The sequence below is a fragment of the Ciona intestinalis genome, unplaced genomic scaffold (genome assembly GCF_000224145.3).
Source record: "Ciona intestinalis unplaced genomic scaffold, KH HT000262.1, whole genome shotgun sequence".
Classification (NCBI taxonomy): Eukaryota; Metazoa; Chordata; class Ascidiacea; order Phlebobranchia; family Cionidae; genus Ciona; species Ciona intestinalis.
The window spans coordinates 150,787-175,671 of NW_004190583.1; the positions used below are offsets into that span (position 1 = coordinate 150,787).

General features: G+C 34.0%; 7 protein-coding genes across 8 annotated transcripts; 3 read left to right on the forward strand and 4 right to left on the reverse strand.

Moving 5' to 3' along the window:
* Positions 1 to 6: 6 nt before the first annotated feature.
* On the reverse strand, positions 7 to 2,570 carry LOC100185111 (transcription initiation factor TFIID subunit 8-like). The gene is made up of 6 exons (XM_026839436.1): positions 2,530 to 2,570; positions 2,334 to 2,476; positions 1,619 to 1,780; positions 1,430 to 1,560; positions 780 to 927; positions 7 to 168 (listed from the first exon to the last, which is right to left on the reverse strand). Exons 1-6 carry the CDS (start codon positions 2,553 to 2,555, stop codon positions 38 to 40), a joined length of 741 nt encoding a protein of 246 aa, XP_026695237.1. The 5' UTR covers positions 2,556 to 2,570; the 3' UTR covers positions 7 to 37.
* Positions 2,571 to 2,716: 146 nt separating this feature from the next.
* LOC100181977 (uracil phosphoribosyltransferase homolog) lies at positions 2,717 to 5,144 on the forward strand. Its single transcript, XM_002127816.5, has 5 exons — positions 2,717 to 3,011; positions 3,290 to 3,465; positions 3,710 to 3,871; positions 4,167 to 4,265; positions 4,633 to 5,144. Exons 1-5 carry the CDS (start codon positions 2,848 to 2,850, stop codon positions 4,737 to 4,739), a joined length of 708 nt encoding a protein of 235 aa, XP_002127852.1. The 5' UTR covers positions 2,717 to 2,847; the 3' UTR covers positions 4,740 to 5,144.
* Positions 5,145 to 5,151: 7 nt separating this feature from the next.
* On the reverse strand, positions 5,152 to 14,734 carry LOC100182748 (DNA mismatch repair protein Mlh1). Of its 2 annotated transcripts, XM_002122499.5 has the most exons (15): positions 14,724 to 14,734; positions 11,346 to 11,513; positions 10,813 to 10,974; positions 10,406 to 10,496; positions 9,834 to 9,981; positions 9,383 to 9,575; positions 8,988 to 9,107; positions 8,381 to 8,476; positions 7,874 to 7,972; positions 7,561 to 7,647; positions 7,176 to 7,288; positions 6,674 to 6,798; positions 6,304 to 6,476; positions 5,933 to 6,097; positions 5,152 to 5,742 (listed from the first exon to the last, which is right to left on the reverse strand). In XM_002122499.5, exons 2-15 carry the CDS (start codon positions 11,490 to 11,492, stop codon positions 5,371 to 5,373), a joined length of 2,091 nt encoding a protein of 696 aa, XP_002122535.2. In that variant the 5' UTR covers positions 11,493 to 11,513; positions 14,724 to 14,734; the 3' UTR covers positions 5,152 to 5,370. The 2 variants fall into 2 exon arrangements, with proteins under 2 accessions (XP_002122535.2, XP_026695234.1); XM_026839433.1 differs by lacking the exon at positions 14,724 to 14,734 and having other exon boundaries at positions 5,933 to 6,094; positions 11,346 to 13,093.
* On the forward strand, positions 13,661 to 14,760 carry LOC113474018 (transcription termination factor 4, mitochondrial-like). The gene has a single exon (XM_026839434.1). The coding sequence runs from the start codon at positions 13,678 to 13,680 to the stop codon at positions 14,596 to 14,598; it is 921 nt and encodes a 306-aa protein (XP_026695235.1). The 5' UTR covers positions 13,661 to 13,677; the 3' UTR covers positions 14,599 to 14,760.
* On the forward strand, positions 14,588 to 17,308 carry LOC100184342 (protein KTI12 homolog). Its single transcript, XM_026839435.1, has 4 exons — positions 14,588 to 15,073; positions 15,459 to 15,602; positions 15,881 to 16,083; positions 16,580 to 17,308. Exons 1-4 carry the CDS (start codon positions 14,821 to 14,823, stop codon positions 16,802 to 16,804), a joined length of 825 nt encoding a protein of 274 aa, XP_026695236.1. The 5' UTR covers positions 14,588 to 14,820; the 3' UTR covers positions 16,805 to 17,308.
* Positions 17,309 to 17,369: 61 nt separating this feature from the next.
* Positions 17,370 to 23,225, reverse strand: LOC100180402 (coiled-coil domain-containing protein 181-like). Its single transcript, XM_002128146.4, has 8 exons — positions 23,103 to 23,225; positions 22,732 to 22,792; positions 22,296 to 22,444; positions 20,366 to 20,514; positions 19,636 to 19,987; positions 19,200 to 19,427; positions 18,761 to 18,882; positions 17,370 to 18,482 (listed from the first exon to the last, which is right to left on the reverse strand). Exons 1-8 carry the CDS (start codon positions 23,175 to 23,177, stop codon positions 18,278 to 18,280), a joined length of 1,341 nt encoding a protein of 446 aa, XP_002128182.1. The 5' UTR covers positions 23,178 to 23,225; the 3' UTR covers positions 17,370 to 18,277.
* LOC101242095 (MORN repeat-containing protein 2-like) lies at positions 23,216 to 24,330 on the reverse strand. Its single transcript, XM_004227334.4, has 2 exons — positions 24,251 to 24,330; positions 23,216 to 23,937 (listed from the first exon to the last, which is right to left on the reverse strand). The coding sequence occupies exon 2, from the start codon at positions 23,920 to 23,922 to the stop codon at positions 23,482 to 23,484; it is 441 nt and encodes a 146-aa protein (XP_004227382.1). The 5' UTR covers positions 23,923 to 23,937; positions 24,251 to 24,330; the 3' UTR covers positions 23,216 to 23,481.
* Positions 24,331 to 24,885: the final 555 nt, after the last annotated feature.

Consider the following 24,885-nt stretch of genomic DNA (forward strand, 5'->3'; position numbering starts at 1 on the left):
ACAAGACTTAGATATCCAACCAACACAATTCCTAACATCATTTCAATCTTACCGGTTCCTTCTGTTCATTATTTTGATCATTGGTAGCTTCGAACAACTTTAATGTTTCATGCTCAGAAGGTAGTAATGCATTTAAATAAGGTATCAGGTGTGGTTGTGCTTCTATTACTGCAGGGAACATGTTACTCTATCGTAAACTGTCTTAATATATCTTAACCTGGTTATGTGTGTCATAGTTTAATAAAAAAATAACACAAATGGGGTAGCTGGAAAACACAAAAAACTTACTTAAAAACAAAAGCGTGTATACAAATGTGAAATATAATTTACCCACATACTGTTTGAGTTGTTTTACTGTCAGGCCATATGCTAGACGAGACATTGTTATAATAAATTTATGTTTGTTTAACAGAAGAACTATTTACTTATTTATCACGATACATCTGGAAGCAACAGAAGCAGAATGCTTTTTCTGTTGATTTTCACCTCTTTATTGGTTTAATCTTAAACATAGCTTTTCTTATTTATTCGAAGGAGAGAATATTTTATATACATCATATTTATTATATTTTTATTTTTATGTCAATCTCTTTATTATTTAATTAATTATTGTCTTTATTATTATTGGTCAGATGTAAAAGCTATGTTATGTTGTGTACTTGTATACATTTACATTACATTATATATGTGTCGTATATGCATAGTGTATCATCAAAGTACATCATCATTCATCAAAGTACAGAAGTGCAAACACAAGTCAAACAAAGCTAAGAACTTACATGGAAACGCATTCTTATCATCAGGTAGCAAGGGATGGCTTCTCCCGGTTCGAGCTACGAACCGGGTCAAAGCTCGCTCAACATCTCTCTTCTGTGCGGATGCTTGTTCTCTCAATATCACATAGTCAGTTTCAGGTTTTTGACCCGTCTGTTAAATGAATGGGTTATTTTTATAAGTCTCGTATTGTGGCAGTGCTGTATCACTATATTTCTGTTAAGTTTTGGACCAGTTGGTAAGATGGATAGACTACATATTAATTCTATTATTCTGAGTCCCAATACATTTCTCTTGGTCTATTCAAATTATACAAATAAAGGCACTATAGAGGTACAAGCTTGTTACTTTTAGTAGAGGCATTTCTTCGTATATACAGCATACACAAATTGGTAGAGGTACTACTTTACATAGTTATAATACTGACTTTAAATTTAGGCCATATGATATGGCTTATTACCACAGATGGGTGAAACAGTATGTCAGACTTTGGATTTAATACCAATTTGACCCAATACACGCCAAGCTAAAGGTTACCAGACATACAAACGCCATTTATACAGTATAACTATTGGGTTCTACGTGAGTATGAAACAGGACTTGAATTTAAACTCAATTTGACTTAATACAGCTTAAGCTAAGAGTTCCATCTTACCGTTGTCCTAATATATGAATGAGGGTCAGGAAAATGTGGGTACTTATGATTCTCGGGCACGTATGTTGGGAAACCCTTGCTCTTGCCAACTTGTAGTACAGGAGGGTTAGAAGTGTCCACGGTTTTAACAACTGCAGGTAATCAAAGCTAATTAAATAATCGCAAACAAGCAGAAAACAGCCAAATTACTTTGCCCAATATTTATTCTTTTTCCCCTTCGTGAATATTGCAACAAAGATTTGTTTCTGAAGCCCATTTCGGATAAAGCGAAAATAACGTCCTTGTCTGTGGGAATGGTACGCCCACTGTGTTCATAATATGCACGAGTGCTGTTGCCTACTTCTGTGAGGTCTGAAGTCAGAATGAAAATTATTATTCGGTTCTACATAACTAAGGTCATGCAGTGTGGAATATAATGAGACTTGAAATTGAGGCCATAGTTGGCTTACCCCAACACCCAGGGTGGTACAATTAAACAGTGACTATTGGGTCAGAGAAACTTCTTGTCCAAAGACAAATAGGATACACATATCACTATCAATATTGATATTAAAGTCAGAATCAGGGCAGAAGTTGGATATTAAATTTTGCACATTCATAAAACCCAGTCTACAGAAGTATGGTAGTTCCTGCAAGATCTTGCGAGTACAAGAGTGATATTTTTTGTGAGAGCACTTGCTTTTATTTAAAATCGGCACGAACAGCAAGTACATTCCCAAACCACAGAAAAATTTAGGAAATCCTGCTCAGTTTGAAACAGATTTGGTTTATTGCTTAAACATTTGGTGTGCGTACTGTGTGGGACAAATAATGGCGTACATTACCAAAAGTTTGTAAACAGAATCGCCAGTCCACCTGCTATACTCTCACACTGACACAAAACATTAAAACACATTGAACTCACAGCTTTGCAGCATTTCTGTCAAAGTTTCCAAAACTATATTTTCCGTCGATTCAAAACCACATTCCAGGCATATAGCAGCTACTGCCATGGTTAGAGATTGCCGGAATCCATTTTCGGGGCTTAACACCTCAGAAGCCATCTCACTGGACATAAGCAACTTGTAAAATAATCAGAAAATATGGTTCATTTAACATACATTGTTAATATTTCTTCTGTGCCCATTTTTAAAACATAAACAAGAATTGCGATGCAAGCATTTGATAAACCTCTCTTTTACATTATAAATGCATAACATACGAACAGTATCTTCAAACCATACATAAATACCATCATACCAAATAAAACATTGTGAAATACTCACCGAATTTCCGTGCTATCTCTTCCGTTTACAAGTCTTTTGGGATATTATGTACTTCCCCTAAATTCGCAAAATTCCTGCTATTTCTATTTCTCTCTGCATGAGCGGTTTGCGCGAAAAAAGCACGTGTCTGTTTATTATTGTTAACAAGCTAAGATGCCGTCAGCAACATGCAATAATTATGTAACCGCTATGGACGAAGCCGCCACGAGTGAGAATTACGAAGATGATGATATTTTTGCAGAGGAAACCCGAGCGCAATTGAAATTAATTAAAGTAAATGACCAAGTTAGACGCCTACAAACAATAATACGAGATAGGTGAATATTAATAATCATTTATAAATTGAAAATATTATATTTCGGCAAATTCGTTTACTTTATCCGCCCGCCGCGCCTAACTGGCCGGCTAAAACACGGCCATTGCTCAAACCTACTGGTTACTAATGATTTGACCAAAGTGGCAGTCATTAAATAAAAAAAAAAAACTCCACACGTAGTAACTGCCTAACTGGTAGTTGACCCGCTTGAAGCAAATATAAAGTGCAGTGATAAGAATGGTTCATATTATAATACTGTAAATATATCGTATTTTCCAGAAATACAAGTCGAAGTGAATTTGTCTTCAGTTCTGATCGTTTGATCCGACTTGTCATTGAAGAAGGCTTGAATTTGTTGCCATACAAACCACACACGGTTACAACCCCTTCTAATACTGAGTATAATGGAATTAAATTTGATCGCGGAAATTGTGGAGTTAGTATTATTAGAAGTGGTAGGTTGGGAAATGGAATTAAGGAACAATCTGAAAAATATAATCAGATGATATTGTGCACATTTGTTTTACTAGCATATTAAAAGCCTTGATGCACAGGTTAATGTAAAATCACCACTAATGTATTCATGTTTATTCTGATTAAACTAAAAGGTTTTTCTTTTGGTAAAATATGATCTTACGAATAGGTCATTATATTAATATTAAATAATAGACCTAATCTTTTATTGTTTAAACACACAAGGTGAGGCCATGGAACAAGGATTAAGAGATTCTTGTCGCTCGATTAGAATCGGGAAGATTTTGATTCAAACAGATGACGAATCAAATCAAGCCAAAGTTTTTTACGCCAAACTACCTAAAGATATTGCTCAACGAAATGTGCTTCTGATGTATCCCATTCTGTGTAAGAAGAAAATACATTAATATTAATCATGCTATTTATTTAGAAATCACATTGACATCATGCATTTAATTTAAATGGTCTGTCTTGCCCATAAATATTTATGTGGTATTGGTACTTCTAAAGTACCATAGCTTACCCAGACACATACATACCGACAGGGACATTGGTAGCAGTATTGAATCTGGTATTTCCTGGTTAGGTGGCAAGCACTGCCTTTTTTGTTTATATAAAGTATTCGAACAGTCTGAACTTAAATGTTAAGAAGTAAATAAAATTAAACCTTTTATTTTTGCAGCATCTGGCAACACAGCAGTGAAAGCAATTGAAGTTTTAGAGGAACACGGGGTTTCCGATAAAAGGATAATTCTTCTTACATTATTTACTACACCTGATGGTAAGAGTTTGTAATTTAAAGTTGTTCCTCACCCATATATAATAGAATGTACAAACACGATAGTGGTAGCCGCAGGTATATTGCTACTGTAATGCACAAAACGCACAGCTGTTCGGTGTGTCTATACAAACAAGCGGAGCTAAAGTATATTGCATTCACCACATTAATCAGTTTCCTATGTTTGTTAACTATGAGTGTAACTGTATTTTAACATTGTCACCCCAGATTTTACCTTGCTGTTAGGTGTCTACAAACAAGCAGAGCTAAATATATTACTTACACAGTAATCGATGAGGTTTTCTATGATTGACAACTGCATGTGAGCACTTCGTTAAATAAACCTCAACATTGTCCTTTTGACCACTAGGTGCTGATACAGTGTTGTTGAAATATCCGAGAATTCGAATGTTATCGACAGAAGTTGATGGTGTGGTCCCAAACCACTTTGTACAAAAATACTTTGGTACAGACTGAACCTACTGAACCATGACAAACATAGATATCTAATATATTCATCTACTTCATATAAAATATTACAACTGAACGTTTAAGCTGCTGTTGTGTGGATACTTGTAGTTCATCATTACCGTATGACCGTATGTGTATATTTTGTTGCATACTGCTTTACATAATAAGCTTCATGCTATAATAATCGAAATATTTTATTGCTTATATAACTTATATATCCACTACATTTATTATGTATGTTATAAAGTTTTCTCTTGTTTATGAATTGGGACTTATTTTGGGAAATTCATTTTCTACCTTTTTATAAACAATGCAAATTAAATTGCTTTCATAAGTTAGTAGTTCAATCATAATGAATGGTTATACTACCAGCTATTTTAAGACTGTTTTAATAAACAAAGTGCTTTTTAATTTTGTTGAATATTTTTAATAAAGAAAGTACAAAAAGGCAAGCAACAAAGGTTTATATAAAGACAGCAAGTGAAATAATGTAATTTACTGATTGAGGCACCTTGTGTGTTGTTGAATATGATTGAACATAACATGGCAGTAGTATCAACATTTAAATTGGCCAATCAGCATCGTCCAAACATTCAAACCAACCAATCAGCATCGTCTAAACATTTAAACTGACCAATCAGCATCGTTCAAACACTTTATAAAGATCGGGTAAATTAGCAAGTTGTAGAAACGTCCCATCTTCCCCCATCGTCATGGGAACAATGACATCACGCAACGCACGAAACACCACGTGTTCCACCATTTGTTTCCATGGCGACCACTCGCTGTCAGTTTCTACGACAACCGGTTCCTCGGAGAAAATGTCAGAGTCCGTGAAATTGTTCTTGACCGCGTAGAACCTTGCTATCTCCTTACACACCGTATCAAAACATGACTTCTCCGATTCCCAATCAACCTCAGTTGCCAATCTCATTACAAAGGTTGGCAATCCATGCAAGGGGGGATTGTATTGCTTTAATAACATGGGAATGCCACTGATCATGCCGTCCTATGAAACGCATTGGTTAGATGGGGACAGTGAAGTGTTATTAACCTTTTTATATTGGGGTGATTACAGAAGTAGTATATTGCTTCTGTATTGCTGTAATAACACAGGTATACAACTGATCATGCCATTATTTGAAATTTACAGGAGACAAACTAATATGTCTTGTTATATACGGGAGATCCTATCCAACCTTTGTGATGTCCAAGCAGAAATAGTCGCTCAACATTTCAGCTTTTTCAACGAGGAAATTGACGACATATTTCGCAAGTTTCTCTTTACTGCCATCTGCTGGTGTCCATCCCGATTCCTCCGAGTTCAATCCAAGCATTGCAAGTTCGTAGATCGGTGCTGCCTCCTTGTGGAGAAAATTATGATTTCTATTACATCGTGGGAAGGGTTATCAAAAGTAATATTCTAAATTTAAGCAGCTATCATCAATACATTAACAAAATGATAAATATCGAGAATGTTACATAACGACTATCACTGCCCCACCACAAAAGATATACATTTTACATTCGTTCATTTATTTATAAATATTTTAGCAATCATTCAAATCACCGTGAGACGAAAAATAGCAAAGTTTCCAAAATCCTGGAGCAATATTTGGTAGAATAATTGTTCACTTAATCTTCCAGTGTTGACCAAATGTAGTTTAGTTTGGTGTTGAATCAATGCAAGTTCAGGTTCAACACAACCAACAAAAGTGTGATCGTGCAACACTAAACATAAATCTGTAGAAACAAAAGTTGGATGCAAACTGAACGAATGATATATATACAATCTCTATGTACAGTATGGCGGCTTTTAAACAAACTGATATAACTTGATAAAAACTTAGATAGCTTTAACTAAATCTACTTAAAATTTAGCGGTAGTTCCTAAATTCTCTTTTCAACAATACAAACAATTCTAACAATTAATATTTGACCTTTATTTGACTTTTGCTTGACCTCATCTTGCAGCTGGAGGACGCTAGTGAGTCGGATCTCACGTTTCCGTGGCAACCCGGCCGAAGTTTTATCATGTGACTCTATGTCATCAGGGGTTGATGGTCTGAAAAAAAACTGATGAAGTAAATATTGGGGGTGGGTGGTATGACAAGCCCAACTTTTAAAACAAGAGTGATACTGTTAGGTTTTAGTTTCCCAGTTTTATACCAAACTCATACTTAACTCTGCTGCTATGTGTTCATATAAACAAGCAGAACTAAAATATATTGCATTCACCACATTAATCAATGAGTTTGCACATGGTTTGACAACTATGAATGTAACTGTATTTTAACAATGTCACCCCAGAATTTACCCTGCTGTTAGGTGTCTATACAAACAAGCAGAACCAAAATATATTGCATTCACCACATTAATCAATGAGTTTGCACATGGTTTGTAACTTGACGTTGTCATAAACGGTCAAATAAAGATTCTTACATCTTTGGTTCTTCAACTACTTTGTTCTTTGACTTCAGAAGAAATGAATCGAGTTTCTGTAACTTGCTGTCGGTCCTTACCAGCTGGTGGTCGTATACTCTTGTGGGGAGTTGCTGGGATAAACATAAAGATTACTATGTGGGGTTAATGTGTATAAGCATACGTATAGGGGAATATGAAGTAAATAGTTTGCTAGAAAACGGAAGAGCCGCAAGCTATGTGCAATCTCAATGTGATAAAATGTGTTCCATAAATGTTTAAAGGCTACAGCATGCGCTTCTGTTTTTATGTTTTTGCTTGGGCATTTTGTTTCAAAATTGAATGACATAGTTTAATACTGTGATCAAATAGAAGGGAAATGTTTACATCGAGAAATAACAAATACCTTGTCCTTGGTTGGATGTGTTGTATCTTTTGTTGATTCTTTCGTGTTTTCTCCTGTTGGTTTTGATGTGTTTGTTGGCAACAGTTTCTATGATATGAAACATAGTATTAACTTGTTTAAAGTGGTTAAGTTAGATATAGAGTCATTCATGGCCATAAAATTTTCTTTCTTTTTTTGTTCTGCTCATGGTAGTTTGATACAATATTGCAAAGTGCGGGGTAATGAGTCAACTGTTGCCTAAATCTTAACGTTCCATAGCATGCCCAACCTTGGGACCTCACCCATATTAAATGACTAACAAATAGAGTACCACCTGCATATAGAAAGTACGAGAAGAATCGCACGATAATAATGAAGCTTCCACTTGCTTCTGTACACTTGTAACTACTTCATCCTCGTGTAAGAAGTGAACCTAGTGATGGAATGATTGTAACTTATTTATCCTCAGGTGGCTGGAAACAACAGTTGTTATACCACGGGTATTCTGTTTTCACAAAATCTTAAAAAAAAGCAGAGCCAAAGTGTATTGCATTCACCACATTAATCAATGAGGTTTCTTATGTTTAACAACTACGAGTGTAAATGTATTTTGACAATGTCACCCCAGATTTTATTAAAACTTATGTTTTAAAAAAAGTTAAGCTAAAAGCAATACGCTACAGGAAAATATAGAAAATAATGCTTGATTGTTACCACATAAATAAAAACATGATACCATTGCCCGTACGTTATGTTATACTATGTATGACTATGAATGTAACTTTATTTAACAATGTCACCCTAGATTTTGTTAAAACTGAGAAAACACAATAACACCAACCTCATGTTTAGTTGGATGAACATTGACGTCAAGATTGTTGGTCGGCATTTCAAGACTCAAGTAAACAAACGGGTGACTTCCTTTTGGTAAGTACGACTTGAAAACATTATTAATTTCATCATAAACATAAAGTTAAATAGTGTTTCAGCTTCTCTGATATATAACGTTAAATTTTATTCCAACTGTCTATTAAGACATCATTAAAATTGATAGAATAAGTAGTAAACAGTTTAGAGGCAGAGCAATATGAATGTAACAATTATTACTGTTTTTTTCTATTGTATGATGTAAAAACACTTTATACACAATAATTTATAATACATAAGTTTTTTTCCAAATGAAATAAATTACCAGCGTTGTTCACTAAAAGAGAACAACCCCAACCACACAACTATTTAAAATATTGAAAACCTCAAAATAGTTTTTTTGTTCTGTCACATTGAATAACAATTCATTGTTCTGTCACAATGAATAACAATCCAGATTTTATTCATTGATTTTTGATAAAGCTTGTACCTCACTATTGCATCACAATGTGGTTAGCATTTACCTATTGTGACATCACAAAACACTACATTGTGACATCACAAGCCCCATTGTGACTTACTTGATACACAGAGTCAAGACTCTTCTTAAGCACGGAGCAATCAACGAGACGATTGTTAATAAACAATAGAAATACAAACTTCTTCATCGAACAATTGGCATTGCTGATATAACCAAATGTCTGTAATGTATTATTGCTGTTTTTAATTGAATTTTTTTTCCTATATCAATATATGGGTGATGTCATATGACAAATTACATCAGAACATAGAATTTCGTTTCATTGCAACATATGCTTCTTAATTGTAAAAAGCTGCACGAAAAATAAAAATAGTCTTCTTCTTCTGTTATTACCAGGCAGAATGTTATATCATAACAATAACATTCATTTCCATTCAATTACAATAAGAAGGGTCATATAATTAACATATTCAAGAAATGTAGTGAAAATGTCACCTTAAGTTGAAGTTGCGTATCGTAATGTTTAACCTCGATGACCTCTTTGGCGACCTTAGACCCGAACAGTGTCCCGATATTTGTCACAAATGACGAACCAAGTTGTGTCCGCACACTAACCCCCCCTGATGGCCCAGAATCTCCATCTGTTTTACGAAGAGTGAACGATTTGCCGGAGTTGTGCAAAGCGTATCTGTGTATTTAGTGTTATATAAATTTATAAACGTTATATAAATGTTATATAATTTTGTAGAAAGACATGTATATTTGTATGAACACCGTGTTATGTGGACTGTCCTTGCCCCACTATTTAAATGAGTTACATTCATTCATACCTATTTGGTATATAATTAAATTTTGAGTTGAGTTGTTTTTATTTGATACTGTTTTAAATAAAAGTTAACAGGAATTCGGTTTGCACATTTTAAATAAATCAAACTGTTTAATTTACCTCGTCATTACATCAGCTATCTTCTGATGTTCTTCTGACGGACTTTTAAACGCTTTTCTTCTCGTTGGAACGTTGTAAAATAAATCTTCCACAGTAATCTGCGTGCCAGTGTTGCCCGCTGTGGGTCGGGGGGATCCTTTGATACGACCTGGATGTGTGGTGTGAATGGATGAATGTAACTTGCTTTATCTTTCATGCAAGATAAACCACGCATATAACTTTGTGGGTAGTTGTTTTTTCTCCATGGATGACAATTTGGACAACCCATAAGTTACCACTGGGTTGGAGCAATTGCCGTTAAGTGTCTTGCTTAAGAACACATTTACTCACAATGGTAGCAGCGATGAATATACAATTATAAATTAAGTAATCCCTCACCACAGCCCTCAAAAACTGATGGTTTATTCAATAACACAATTACGATTGCAAACATGAGTCTTCAGGGCAGCAAACGAAGCAACTGCTTATAAAAAAAGTTTAACTTTCAGGAAATTTTATTCAAGTTCTGCCACTGTTAGGTAGTAGTACAAACGTTAAGTAATCTCACCATTCTACCCAAAACCTAAACCTACCATCCAGATAGCTTGCCTTGTACCCACATTTACTATCTTTAGTACGACTTGTGATGGAAAGATGCGCGACATGACTGATGCTTGCTAAAGCCTATAGTTAAATGGGGTAAACAATTAGAACATTTTAATGTGCAACAAAATATTCAATTTAAAACCAGTATGTCCTAAAATTGTGAAAACAATGTGAATATAAATTAATGAATGACATCCCTTTATCCTTTCTAACACGGTATGAAAGATCGGAAAAGTTTACATAAGCGAAAAGATGGTTTGAACCGGCAAAACAACAGTGATTTAAATTAATCTCTTCTATGTGGGTAATTCCTTTTTTAAAGAACTGGGGTTTAGGCCAGATATGTTATTACTCCATAAGTTGTTTAAACCATCCCAAATTATCTTATTCTTACCTCTCCTCGAAACCCAAACGTTGCGATTGTTTTCAAATCATCAAATTCTTTGAGTTTACTTGTCGTGAACCTCTCACAAACAATCTCCATGTCTTCCCTTCTTATCCCATGTCCATTATCGGATATCTGTAACATCTTCAAACCACCAGATTTCAACGAAACCTTCAAATTTAATGCAAAGATTATTAGCAGAGATAGAAATCCATCTAAAGTTTGTAGAACCCACATTTCATGGCCATAGAACCACCCTATTTAAGGGTGAGTGTCTATGATGAAGTAAACCAGGGAATCAGGCCAGACTCCGATCAATAGTCCTAAAATTGTATTGTATTCTCTGTAGGTGAGGTCCCACACCATGGTATGCCATAATATACTGTTGTTGCCAGGCGTATTAAACTTGTATTTTGACTCTTCTGGTAAGAATTGGCTTTTGAAATGCCAGTCGTCTGTCAGCAAAATTCGTGAAGGCAAGAGCCAAAATAAAAGTTCAAGATATGTCATGTGTGCCAGAGTGGGCTTAATAATCCACTCACAGTAATAGTAGTAGACCCAGCATCCAGACAATTCTCGATCATTTCCTTCACAGCATTTGCGGGACGTTGAATGACCTCGCCTGCCGCGATTCGGTTGACGACGGTTTCATCGAGTCGCTTAATCACTACAACTCCACTTTCAGCCATAGTTTAAGTTTAAACACATTCCTACAATGTAAAGAAAGCAGAAATACAGTCGTAAGTGTTAAGTAATATGAACTACAATGTACATGCTCTTAAAACAAATGTTTTAATATGAATTTTTGAGATTCAAAGTACTGTGTTGGTGCAGCAAAATAATTTATATTTTGTTGCTTTAAATTTGTCATATAATTTAAAATCATTAAAAAACAATAAATCAAAAAAAATCTTAAAACAGTTTTGAAGGATTGCTGTAACACTTTTCCTAATATTTTACAGTGAAAAATATTATAGTATTGTAACTGTGTCTGGTAAAGTGTTTTACACTGTTAGTTTTTAATTTGACAAAAAAAGCTGAAATTAAAAATAAAATGAAAAAACATATGAACTACTACTAGTACTAACTATTAGTAAAATACATGTACTAAAATGATACAGTGGGAAAAAAGAACAGAGATAAAACAAATAAGACATTATTGTTTATACAACATAGTGGGTGCTATCATTGTCATGTTATTTGCAACAATGTTTGTTGATGGGAAGTTACATTAATTGTATCATGGGATTGTTCCTAAGTAATATGAGTTGTGACACAACAATGCTATTGTAATTGTATCGCATCACAAGCGTGTATGAGGTAACAATGGGCAATTTATTTGAATGGGATTAACACTTGGTGTATATTTCAAATTAAAAGGTAACATTTGTTATTGGATCAGGTAAATTGAATTAATAGGTAAAGGCCAATTTTTAATACAAGATGCTGCACTTTGTATTTTCACAATGTATATATCAGATGTCTGACAGTGAAATAAAAAGTTTTTTGTAAACAGTGAAAACCAATTTTTAATTTTAAATCATAAACAATATTGTAGAAAGTTTGAATTTCTTTTACATGATTCATAACAGTTTATAACATATCAAGGATCATATTATTACAATAAACAGAAAGAAATTAACAGCAGAACGACAGTTGTTAAACCACGTTATGAATATAAGTGTGGGAAAGAGCCTCAGTTAAAAAGCGTGGCGGTTGCAACCAATACCAGAAGCACAATTTCAAATACTATAAACAAATTCCAATATTGAATAATACTAATAGCATTTTTACTTTATATGTTACAGCATTATTACTTAAAAGGTGCATCCACAAGACCCAGCAAAGTTCCTTTTCGTCCCATTGGTATTTTCGTTTCATATTTTATTGGTTTATTCTCTTCATACCAATATTTCATCCCTTGTCTACCATGTTGGTAGTAAACGGACGTTTTCGGTATTTTCTTCAAGTTTATATATTGTTTCTTCGGTTTTTCCAATGCAGGTTCTTTTGGGCTACCTACTGGTGTTGTAGTTTTGGATGTCTTGTCGTTTTTCTTCGTGAGACATTCATTTTTAATTGGCGGTTCTATATCTTGGTACTGACGTGCGTGTATTCGCTGTAAACCAATTCTAGCGTGCATTAGCAAGCCACTGTCTAAATCTCTTGGTGTCTCCGTGACCGACATAATAACACTTGATACCAAAATAGCTTAAATATTAAAAATATTGCTTAAAATAAACAAACTCAATTTCCCATAGCAACAACACTGTGTTCACAAACCTCGAATGCAGCGAAGTGTGACTTAAGTGGCTGTTTATATATCCCCCATGACGTCATATATTTGCTTTTTTCTTTTTTAAATATCGTTCTCATGTATGGGGAATATATTATGCAATGTGGTAGGAACATGTATCCGTGTTTTTACGAGAATTTAGACCACAATTTCTTAATATTTAGGAACATTAATGCATATTTTGGAGTTTAAACTCGAAGCTAGTAGTCGCATTAGGAACTAGATAGTATTTGACTTTTTAAAAATAGTTATTTAGGCCTGTTTAGTTTGATTTACATAAGTCACTTTTTTAATCCTTTCTTTTTTTTTAACAAAACATAACTAATGTATTATTAAGATAAGAATGTAAATTCAGAGCGTGTCCAATTTTTAACGATAGCATGTTTTTATGACTGTTGTTTTGTTGCCTCCTCATATTTGATTTATTTTCCATCTTTGTTACCTTAATTAAAAAGACAAAAAAAAAGTTGGTATTATTATCTTTATCTTGTGTTATTGAATTACTAATTAAACTGCGAGTTTCAAAACTATATAATCTTTGTTTCTGCTGTACATAGGTCTTATAGTAACTGCAGTTCATGGATAAAATATTACAGTGCCTGCTGAGAAGACAACTCTGCGGCAAATGTAATTACAAACTAAAGTTCTCAACGTTTGTTTCTAAAACAAGCAATGTATTGCTACGGCCAGATATCCACAAAGACATTTTGCTTGGTAAATACAATCTAGCATCAAATGCAAAAGCAAAATTCACATCAAAACTGTATAGCACTGATTCATATGCAACTACTGTTGAACAACAGCTTATTAATGAGTTCGAACTCAACCAGAAGCAAGCTGACAACTTATTGAAAAGGTTTCCAGAACTGAATGATATCTCTGCACAAGAATTTAAAATCAAGCGTGATTATTTAATGCATCTTGGGTTAAAGGTTGGACAGATTAAACAAGTCCTAACAAACAGTCCAAAGATATTTCTCACACATCAATTGGCGCTTGAAAAAAGGGTGAACTATTTGCTTGTTGAAATTGGTTACACCAGAGCAGCATTGGTGCATTTGTTTTTATCAGCACCCGCAGTGTTTAATGAAACAACTGAAGAAATTTATCAGAAACATTACTATGTTCATGTTGACATGGGGCAGAGGGAAGGCTGGTTTACTGAACCCGACACTCTTGGTTTATTGCAGTATAACTTGCAACATTTGACGGAGCGCCATCTCTTTTTGTCCAGGCGAGGGCAGTATATTGCCGTGGATCGCCACGGCAACACAAAAATCATAAACCCGACTCTGAAAGAAATGTTTTGCTCGAACATAGATAATTTCTGTAACAAAGTTGCGAAATGTGAAGTGACAGAGTTTCAGTTGTTCAGGAAAATGGTTGAAATTGAGTTAAAAATTAAAGAGGATTTTACAAAAGATTCAGCCACAGTGGTTGATGATGACGAACAAAGTTTGGAAAATGATTTTGCAAATAATTTATTGAAACATTTATAACCTTAAAATGTTTTAATAACTTACCTTCTGTTTTTGTCATTTCAGCTTTAAAAAAATTGTGTATTTCTAAAACATTTTTTGTGGGAATCTTATTTATTCCCCAAAACTATCACATTGTGTCTTACTTTATTCAAATTACAATTTAATATTTTTTTCACAAAAGGTGTATTTAACTCAATCTTTTTCCTTTTAACTGGAGTTGTCACTTTACTTGCCACCATCATGCCACTGGTTGTCATGTGTGGGGGACCATGCACAGGGAAAACAACAAGATGTGGAGAATTGAATAAATACCTCAACCAACATCATCCTGATGTTAATGTTGTTGTTGCAAGCGATTTAAATATTGTTCGAGATTCTGTTTTTGCCGATTCTCGGAAAGAGATTGAAACAAGAGGCGCGCTTAAATCAGCAGTTGAACGAGATGTTTCCGATAAAAACGTTGTTATTGTCGATTCAATGAATTATATTAAAGGTATAATGTAGTGTGTAAAACCAAGTTATTGGTAAACTTTGGGGTAATTCGTATACTGTGACCTAAATACCAAGGCCCATTGTCATGGCATGCTACATTGTGCCATGACTCATGTTCTACTGCACAGTATTGCTCCTGGATGTAGGAGTTAAGGTATTTTATTTTCACACTAAAATATTAGGAGTTTCATATTTTATAATGTATTTTTCGAATGAATTTTCATTTAAATCGGTCCATCATTTTTATAAAAATTATTACTAATAATCTTCCACAGGCTTTAGATATGAATTACACTGTGTGTCAAACTGGTAATGGTATTATATGTATGGAATATTTGAATCTCTTTATTCTTTTTATAAAAACTAAAACTAATATTTTCCCTCAGGGTTTAGATATGAATTACACTGTGTGTCGAAATATGGGCGAACCACGTATTGCGTAATTCATTGCGCTGCTTCTATTCAACAAATCTATCAATTCAATGAACAAAAAAAAGATGGAGAAAAATATTCAAAAGAAATATTGGACGGTATAATAAAATACAACAATGCTAGTGGATAATCTTCCCCTACATTATCTGCTAACCACTAAACTTAACAACCAACCACTAACCCCTATACCCACTAGTTCTTTCTCCATAACTACACACTTTCCACCAGCCTGATTTGTAAAGAATAGAAATATTCTTCACTAGTGTCGAAACATCTGCAGGTTATTATTAACTTACCAGAAAAAGTTTTTTTTAGATTTTAACCAGAAAACTATCAGAAGTATTTTTAGATTAAATTCACCAACTTTATGCTCCAGGTTTAATGCAGAGGTTTGAGGCTCCTAACTCCATGTCACGATGGGACTCACCATTGTTTACCATCAACCCTGATGATAAACTACCCTCGCAAGACATATGTGATGCTATATTTAAAACTAAGAAGCAGAAGCCGAACCTTTCCACACAGAATCCCCCTCTTATGTCGCCTACGTTCGTTTACGAAGCAGATAAGATGCTACAGGTTCTTGGTTAATCTAATCTGTGTAACTTGTTTTGCATTCTAGCAATTACAAAATATGATTGTGCTGTGTCTGTGTGTCTGATGTATAAGAAGACACCCATGTTATAACTCGACAGTGGACACGAGGTGTATGAATACATCATGTGTGTCTGATGTATAAGAAGACACCCATGTTATAACTCGACAGTGGACACGAGGTGTATGAATACGTCATGTGTGTTTGATGTATAAGAAGACACTCATGTTATAATTTGACAGTGGACGCGAGGTGTATGAATACATCATGTGTGTTTGATGTATAAGAAGACACCCATGTTATAATTTGAGAGTGAGCATAAGGTGTATGAAATTCCAAATACAGCATACATGTCTGGTGTATATATCTCGTTAATTAGAATTCATCTATTATAACTTGGCAACGGGCAGGTGTAAAAATACAACAACCTTTTTACTCATATAAAAATCAAATAACAATCTCCTACCAATTATTATTTAGAGCATCGGAGCTTCAATTCTCGCCTCCCAGAAAACCTCCGGACCCGGTGATGTTGTTTCACTCCCGGACACAAACGAAACTTACACGATCTCGGATAAACTATCAGTAGCTGACATGCGTCGTCAACGGAAACAATTCCTTATTTATCTTCGAGCGAACCCGGTGTCTGACATCAAACAAGTCCCGAAGATGTTTCTGTATTTTTTGTCAAATTCTGTCTCATGATAAACCTTGAAGATAACATGCAGATAATATTATCTTCAAGTATGCTGCTGCATCAAGATATTATGTTACTGCTGCAAACATGATGTATTTATTGGAGAATTAATCTTCTGTCCCACAACAAGTTTAAGAAGGTTTTTTAATAAAAATGAATATTTAATAAAATCTACAGATTTTAACTTGGTAAAAGTTTTTTTTTAATAATAAGACTGAAAAATATTCTTTGAAAGATTTAGGGAAAGAAAGTGAATTATAATTAATAGATTATGTTTCTGCATTTTACTATATCATTTTGAATAGGTTTTAAATGTGACGTATCAAGGCCTGTTTACATTTCATAGAACTGCCTTTTTAAATGTAAATAGTGAAGTGTTATTTAAATACATCTTAACTTCTTTAAAACCTGTCAGAAGTGTAGTGTCTGAATATGTGAAGTCATATGGCAACACACTGGAATCGGACCAGAGTTGGGCCATTACTCAAAGTATAGCAACAGTTTTTATCAAATTGCTTTTGTAGACTCCTTACATGATAGTATACAACAGAGACATTGGTTTAACAGTTTAAGTTTTTTCTAAAAAATTGAATATATTTATTAAAGTATTCAGCAACAATTGCGAGAAATCGGTAGGAACATAATTATTTGGATTATTTACATTGAAACTATAGAACACAGTGAAAACATCTAATGTACACAGTTAATTACAATCTATTACAAAGTGAACAGAGGATTGTGTTTGTATTGAAGTAGGAAAGTAGGTGTGGAAATGTAATGGTGAAGTATGGGGTGATATTTGTACAGATTTTTACAATATGCTTGTGGTATTGAAATATGGGTTGCTGTAATATAATTGAAAGATTTTGAAAACTGCTGTTGTTTAGATTGGCTTTATAAACATTGGATAATAGGATTTAATGTTTAAATTAATGCATTAAAGTTTGTTTTATGTTAATCATAGTTTAAATCAGTTTATAACGATCGTTTTGTGTGTTTCATTCATTCATACAAGCTTTTAATATTGTCGAATAAATTGAGGTGCTTGAAGAATGCTTGGGAAATAACACAGGGTTTAAAGGTTAAGACTCATTAGTGCAAATGTGGTATGAAGAATTTGTAAATATATTTATCATTATGTAATCGTGTATTGAGTGTAAGGGTGACATAGTGTTTGATGAGAACATGATGAGAAATTGTGATAACAGTTACACCTCGAGTTTTTAATTGTAAAAAGACCATTTGCATTATATTGTATAAAACAAACAAAGTACTAACTAACTACAGTCAGAGTAGTCGATCTGGCTACCAATGGTCAGATGTAATTTGTACAAGCGACGCTAGAACTATATTGAAAGTGTATAAGGTTTGAATGGATTTCTTCTTTACATGTGTTTTGTGTTGGGATTTTTGTGAATTTTAATCTGTATTGAGTGTTTTGTGTTGTAGTGCAAATGTTGTTAAAGTTTGCATAAATAAAACTAGAACCGATATCCATAATATTCAACGTATTTCATTTGTTGCGATTCACGAATTGATTCGAGAAGTTTCTGTGCACGCCGTGCTTCACGTGCTTGTTTAAGGGATTGTCGTCGTAGCAACTTATCTTGCATTTGTGCTTGTCGCGCAGCTTCGTTCTTCTTGCGCAACCACTGACGAAACGCTTTCCTGCACTCAGCTCTTTCTCTGTAGAGGAATGGATAGTTAAAAACTTTGTATTCTACTTGTTAAGATTGTTTTAAAAGCTAAAATGTTTGGAAATACTTTTTTGAAACGATTATTTCCAATTTATAAACTTACAATATGTATGATGGTAAAGTTTTTTTTAAGATTTTATTCCAGGTATACATTGTAACCGTCCTAGGGTACAAGCATCAAACCCCTCCCATGTGAGTAAATCCTGGTTTGAATCCTCTGTCTCCTGACAAGCTATATAAACTCACCCATTAGAATATGCATCTTACCTAATATACCATCCTTCGTCAATCTCTATCTGCTGTTGTTGGACTTCAATCCTTTCCTTCTTTGTTTGTTTTCTCTTGTCTTTCAACCAAGTGCTGTAAGCTTCGGCAGCTTCATTGGGATTCTGGGGATAATATAATGATGATGTTAACACCTAATTTCCTATTGAATTTATTTATGGGATCTTACAGTAAATTAATACCTAGTGTGTTACATACAACAAACAGTAACATTTGTCAGGATAAAAATGATTGGTTTAAGAAAGTAGATTTTGGTTTAAATACATAAATATTGTAATAGCCAAGATATATTTAGAACATCTGTGTTATACCGTCTGTAGTTGCCGTGTAACGCAGAGCTAAATAAGTTTTATTCATTAATTCAGTGTGGCTATAACATGCATTCATATATTCTAACTCTAGGCATATAATTCACTCCAACCTTCTCATTATCTTTCCTCCTCCTCTCCGCCACTTGTCTTTCTCTCTTCCTTTGCTCTTTAATCTGCTCATTCTTCCTCTCCAGCCAGCACTTCCAAGCATACTCGGCCTCCTGACGAGCGGACTCCTCCTCCGCTTTCCTCCGAGCTTCTTCTTCCCTTTCTCTCGCAGCTTTCGCAGCTGCTCTCTTCCTCATCAGCTCTTTCAACTCCGGAGAGTAACAGAACGTCTAGGAATAGGTAAAAATTAAAAAAGAATTTGTTTTCCTGAGGGTCGAAAAATTTTATAATAGAACATCTAGAAATACTAGGAATAAATCTTAGTTTTAAAACGTCAAAACATTTTTTGTGTTATTCTGTATACATTTATTTAGTATATTTTTACCTTATATATACATATATATATATATATATATATATTTTTAATATTTTCTTTACCTTAGCAGTATAATTGCTTGATGGTGTTGTTGGTGCGTTGTTTGCTGAGAAAGGTCGATAATTACTTGTGGGTGGATGTGGCTTGCTGCTTCTCACTGGGGCTGATTTGGGCCGAGGTTTCACTGGTGGTAGGGGGTTGTAATGGTTACCGTTGACAACTGCTACGTTATCAGGATGACCCCCATTCACAGGAGGTAGTATTGCTTTCAGTTCGCTCGCACCAACAAGTTCAAATTTTCCGTCTCTTTCAATCAAAACTTTTTCATCTTTTCTAATTTTTTGTCCGTTAATTTCCACCGTTTCATTTCCCTGCTGCGTGAGTCTCATGTCTTCCATAGTTTTCGTTACTTTTCTGTTTTTTAATAATAAACAGAAATATAGACTGACACAACAATGATAAGCACCCCTGTCTCTTATCTAGGGGTTGTGGGTTCCAGGCATGTCGCTAATACCATTGTGGGCATATGTATCCTGGGCGGGCACAAGATGTATGGAACAGAACACCCGTATTATTATTTCTATTGTTGCCTCCCCTCGCGAGGATAAAGTAAGTTACATTTATTCATATATTATGAGTCACTTATTCAAAAACATTATAGAAATAATGAAAAAGTTAAGCGCAGTGGTTCTCAAACTGCTTCTCAAATAAGATCTCTTTAAGGCTTTAAAATTATTGATATACCATTTTATTTAAAATTAAGTCCAGATAAAAAAAAATTGTCAAACTCACTCAGCTTCATCATCTGAAGAGGAAGATGATGACGACGAATAATCTTGAGGGGGAGCTTCAAAGTCGACCAACTTCGGTTTAAAGATGACTCTTCTTTCTCGCTCAGATTCACTCTCATCCATGCTGTCGTTCTTCAATGCTTCATTTGCCTGCATGAACCAATGTGAAAACTACTGTTTCAAAACCTATGCTGCATAAAATAAGAAGGTAAGTCTGTTTTCCTGTATTTTAAGTTCTAAAAATTACAAATAATATAACTAACAACTAAACAGCTTTTATTGCAGTATCTTACTGTACTGTATTATATCATTTATAACATTGAAACAATACATAAATTTTCTTCTTTGGTATAAAACTTTAGATTTATTACACCAAGTATCTGCCATACAACAAGGCATCATAAAAATGTTGATATTTTAAAAAATTATCTGTTTTATACAAAAAGAGACAACTTTAATTTAAACTAAGCTTAATAGTAAGAACAGCAGAAGAATAAAATACTATGCTATCTACCTCTTAACTGAGTGTGGACAAATAAATGTGTTGTCAGGACAGATTCTGTGTTAGAATCAACCAATTGTTTGTTCCATTGTTTCGTATTCTATACTGGTTGTGATGAAACAATGAAACTCGTCTGGCTCGAGGTTTAAAAAATAAATAACCCAATCCTGCCACCCATTGTGGGGTAATGGAATAAAACAATGGGGCAAGTTCACACAATACTCAACAAAACAATAGATATTAACAAATAGAAAAACGATCAAATTTCAAATAAACTTTCAAGGAAAATGGAGCGTTGGTAGTTTTGATTGACAGGTAGATAATTGGTTGGTAGAATTGATATTGCATTGATATAGACCGTTTTTGCAAAGAACTTGCCCCAGTGATTTTGTTTACAAACTATTAGTTATGCATGTCATAATTTGTCACAAGCACTTAAGTTAAATAAAGAATGAACCAAAACAAATGTACATATTTAATCTTTGCTACCACAACCAAAGAGATAAATAGAATTAAAGTTAATTTATATAACTTTAAGTTTAAATGATAGCTTATATGCTAAGACTGCAGTGTGGCATGTGTGTTATAGGTGTGAAAAATACTATGGCAATAACACAACATGTTGTCTGAAAACACTTTGCAAACGTTGTTTTCATGAATCTTTAAATCCATATACTTAAAGGTTATGTTAAACAAAGCCCATTCATTTCAAGCCACTTCGAACCACTATGCTCAACATTATGTTTGTAAATGTCGGCCATGAATAATTTATTGTTTCAACCATACATGCGACATCTGTTTCAATGGATCCACAATTTGTATTGTTGTTAATAAGTAACTCGGAACATAAAAGAAACAAGATCCTATTTGTACAACGCACTCAATATATATAATTATGGCTTGTATCGTGTTTGTATAGGAATTACTGTATAGCTCTACTGCCTACGATATATAACAAGCCTTTATGGCCTAATTGCACAAACGTGTTTTACAATGTTAAACCTAATTTACATTTTATACAGGTTGTGTTGCAATTTTTAACAGAATTGGTTATTTTGCCCTAAGTTCTAATAAAGTATTATATATTTAAAACGTTAAAAAACCAAGTAGTTAACATTGGAACAGTAAAAGCATATCCGCATGCCACAGGCAAATCATATGCACTCTTTACATCTGTGGCTGGGAAAGGAATAAATATATTTCACCCCAAATAAAATCCAATTGCTACCCTGGTAAATTAATTGACTAAACCATACTTTCCCACCTACAGATGTTTTTAGGGTTTGGGGGAAAAAATGCGCACCAACTCTGTGACTTCTTTAAAAAAGAAACATTTCCATTAAAACAGGGGTTCTAAACTAAATACTAAACTGATAAATAAACCATAATCCAATTTGTCCATTCCTGGTTAATTAATTAGCTGACCCACCTTTTCTAGTCGTTCCAACACATTATATTCTTCCCCTTCATCTGCATCGTTACGCAAAGTATTTTCCTCCAACTCTCTTCTGCCCTCTAGTGTTAAACCATCATCATCATCGTCGTCCGTGGTTGGAGCGTCCGATGTTCGCTCTTCCCCTGTGATGTCATAATCAATGACATGGATTATACCTTGCGTGATGACATCACAATTAATGACATCACACTGGATGACATCACAGTTTATGACATCACAAGTAAGTTTTTTTTTTATATTACTTCTTAAATTACAAAGGTGGCATTTTTAATGCTACAATATTATAAGGTTGTCTTCAACAAATAGTTATACAATATAATTTTCCCGGGAGATTTCTAGGTATATAACTTGTTGTATATTACGTAAATCCTAATTGTTATAAAGTTATAATACATGTTATAACACGAACCATCTGATGTATTTTCTCTCTTTTCAAATTCTTTCTGGTTTTCTTTCTCATTTTCATCATTCTGTTGATGAAATATGAACAGACGAGATGTTTATGTTTAAAAAGTCAAGTTAATATATATGTGGTGTTAAGAGTTTAAAACAAATAAATGCCATTGGACAGACGTACATATAGATTACGTTTGCAATTACATTTTTTGTGTTGGCCAAATCTTTTAAACGGCCAAGTTTGTATCTAAAGTGTTGGTACTTAAACATGCATTTTTTGTTTACAGGCAAATATGGTTACAATTTAGAAACAGATAAGGTTGTACTAGCTGGTTTAACGGCACATATATATGGAAAATATCAATTCAGAAACATTTCAATTACTTTCTCTGTCTTGTCGGAATCTTTGAGCAGCCAACCAAGATCCTTCTCCCAATCTTTTTCATGACTTTCCTCCATTATAAAATAAGATAACCAGCAGCAGATAAAATACTAACTCTACAAAAAGTAACAAGTAAGGCATAGAAATCTTATATGAACAAAGTTGTGGGGAAGAAGAAGGGAAAGTATTTTAACAATGGAATTTCAAAAGCATTTTGCAACATATCGAAAAAAATTGATATAACATAAATGAATGAATACAAACACAATTAACCAATAGATGTTATTTTAAATAAACACCAGAGCACAACTGAGTGATTACTTTCAATCGAATAAGACAATTTAAACGACTGCACATAAAAAACATTACAGCAACAAACATTCACATATTTAATTGAAATTTCAACCCAGGAGCTGCTTTATATCGGAACTCTCCAACCCAAGGTTGTCCGTGGTGGTCGTTGAAAACCCCGTTTCCCTGCAACTTGCTTTCCACGAACTCACCCTTATACACACAACCATTAGGCCATGTATAAGCCCCCATCCCATCATACTTGCTGTCTCTCATTTCCCCTTCGTATTTCGCACCACTTGGAAACTCCACGCGACCGTTGCCATTCAGCTTGTCGTGGCTCCAAGTGCCAGAGAACACGATGCCACCGACCGTGGTGTGGGTTCCCACCCCGTGTCGTACAATGGTTCCTTCCTCATTAACCTGAAATTCTCCTTTATAACGATCTTTGTTCGGAAACACAAACTCCCCACTAGGTGTTGCTGGTACTTCTTCTTCTCCGTCTTTCTTTTCTTTCGACTTTTGACCCATTTTCGATGCAAACAACTATTTTTATAATTAACGCACATAAATCAAAATAAGGACAAAGTTAAACACTATATACAAGCATATTAAAGTCAAATATTACCTATTTGTTTTAACCTCAATTACTTTAGATTACGCACAGTAATTGTATGATGCTACTTGTGCCTTGGTTATATCAAATATTCATGTGTAGCTTTGAATTCTGCTATTTTGGGGGATTTACTTTTACCATAAAACTAAAATGACAAATTTAAGCCATTATTTTTATTACTCAGGCGTTAAAACTGATTAATACATCTTAGATTTGAATCAGGAAATATTAAACGTTACTTACAATTGACCATCAAACAAATAAAACACCTTTAATATCCAACAAAACCCAAAAACCTAATAAAATTTCTCTGTTTTCTTAGCCCGCGTTACTTAGACACGCTTGAGTGGTTTCTATCTTAACAACGGAGATAAAGATTTAATTTACAACGATTCGTGCGTTTATGTTTGCACTTTTTTCAATTTGTGGGTCTTTTCAGTGTAGTTTTTATCTAAAAAATGTTTTAATACAATATAAATAATATATATAGTTTTTAACGAGGTATGCTTCGCTTTACTAAACTCTAAATTCTGAGAATGTACTATAAATTAACGCTTAAAAGTATTTTTTATTCATGTTACTACAATCAGTACCTATAAATTAATCGTATTAAAAAAATTATATTTTTGACTCGAACACCTGTCCGCTAGATGACGCTAAATAACATAGCAACGCTGTGTTGGCTCGGTTGCTAACAAAGCGTTTCTTTTTCGTTTTTTCTCTCGCTGATTTACCAAGTTCAAATTATAAATTAAACCGCTAGATCTAGTGTGGATATAGTATGCGAGTCATAACGCCGTGTTTGAGTTAGATTTATATCTTTTGTATGATGTCTAAATGTCTAAAAATAGCACAAGTAATTCAATATGAACGTCGTA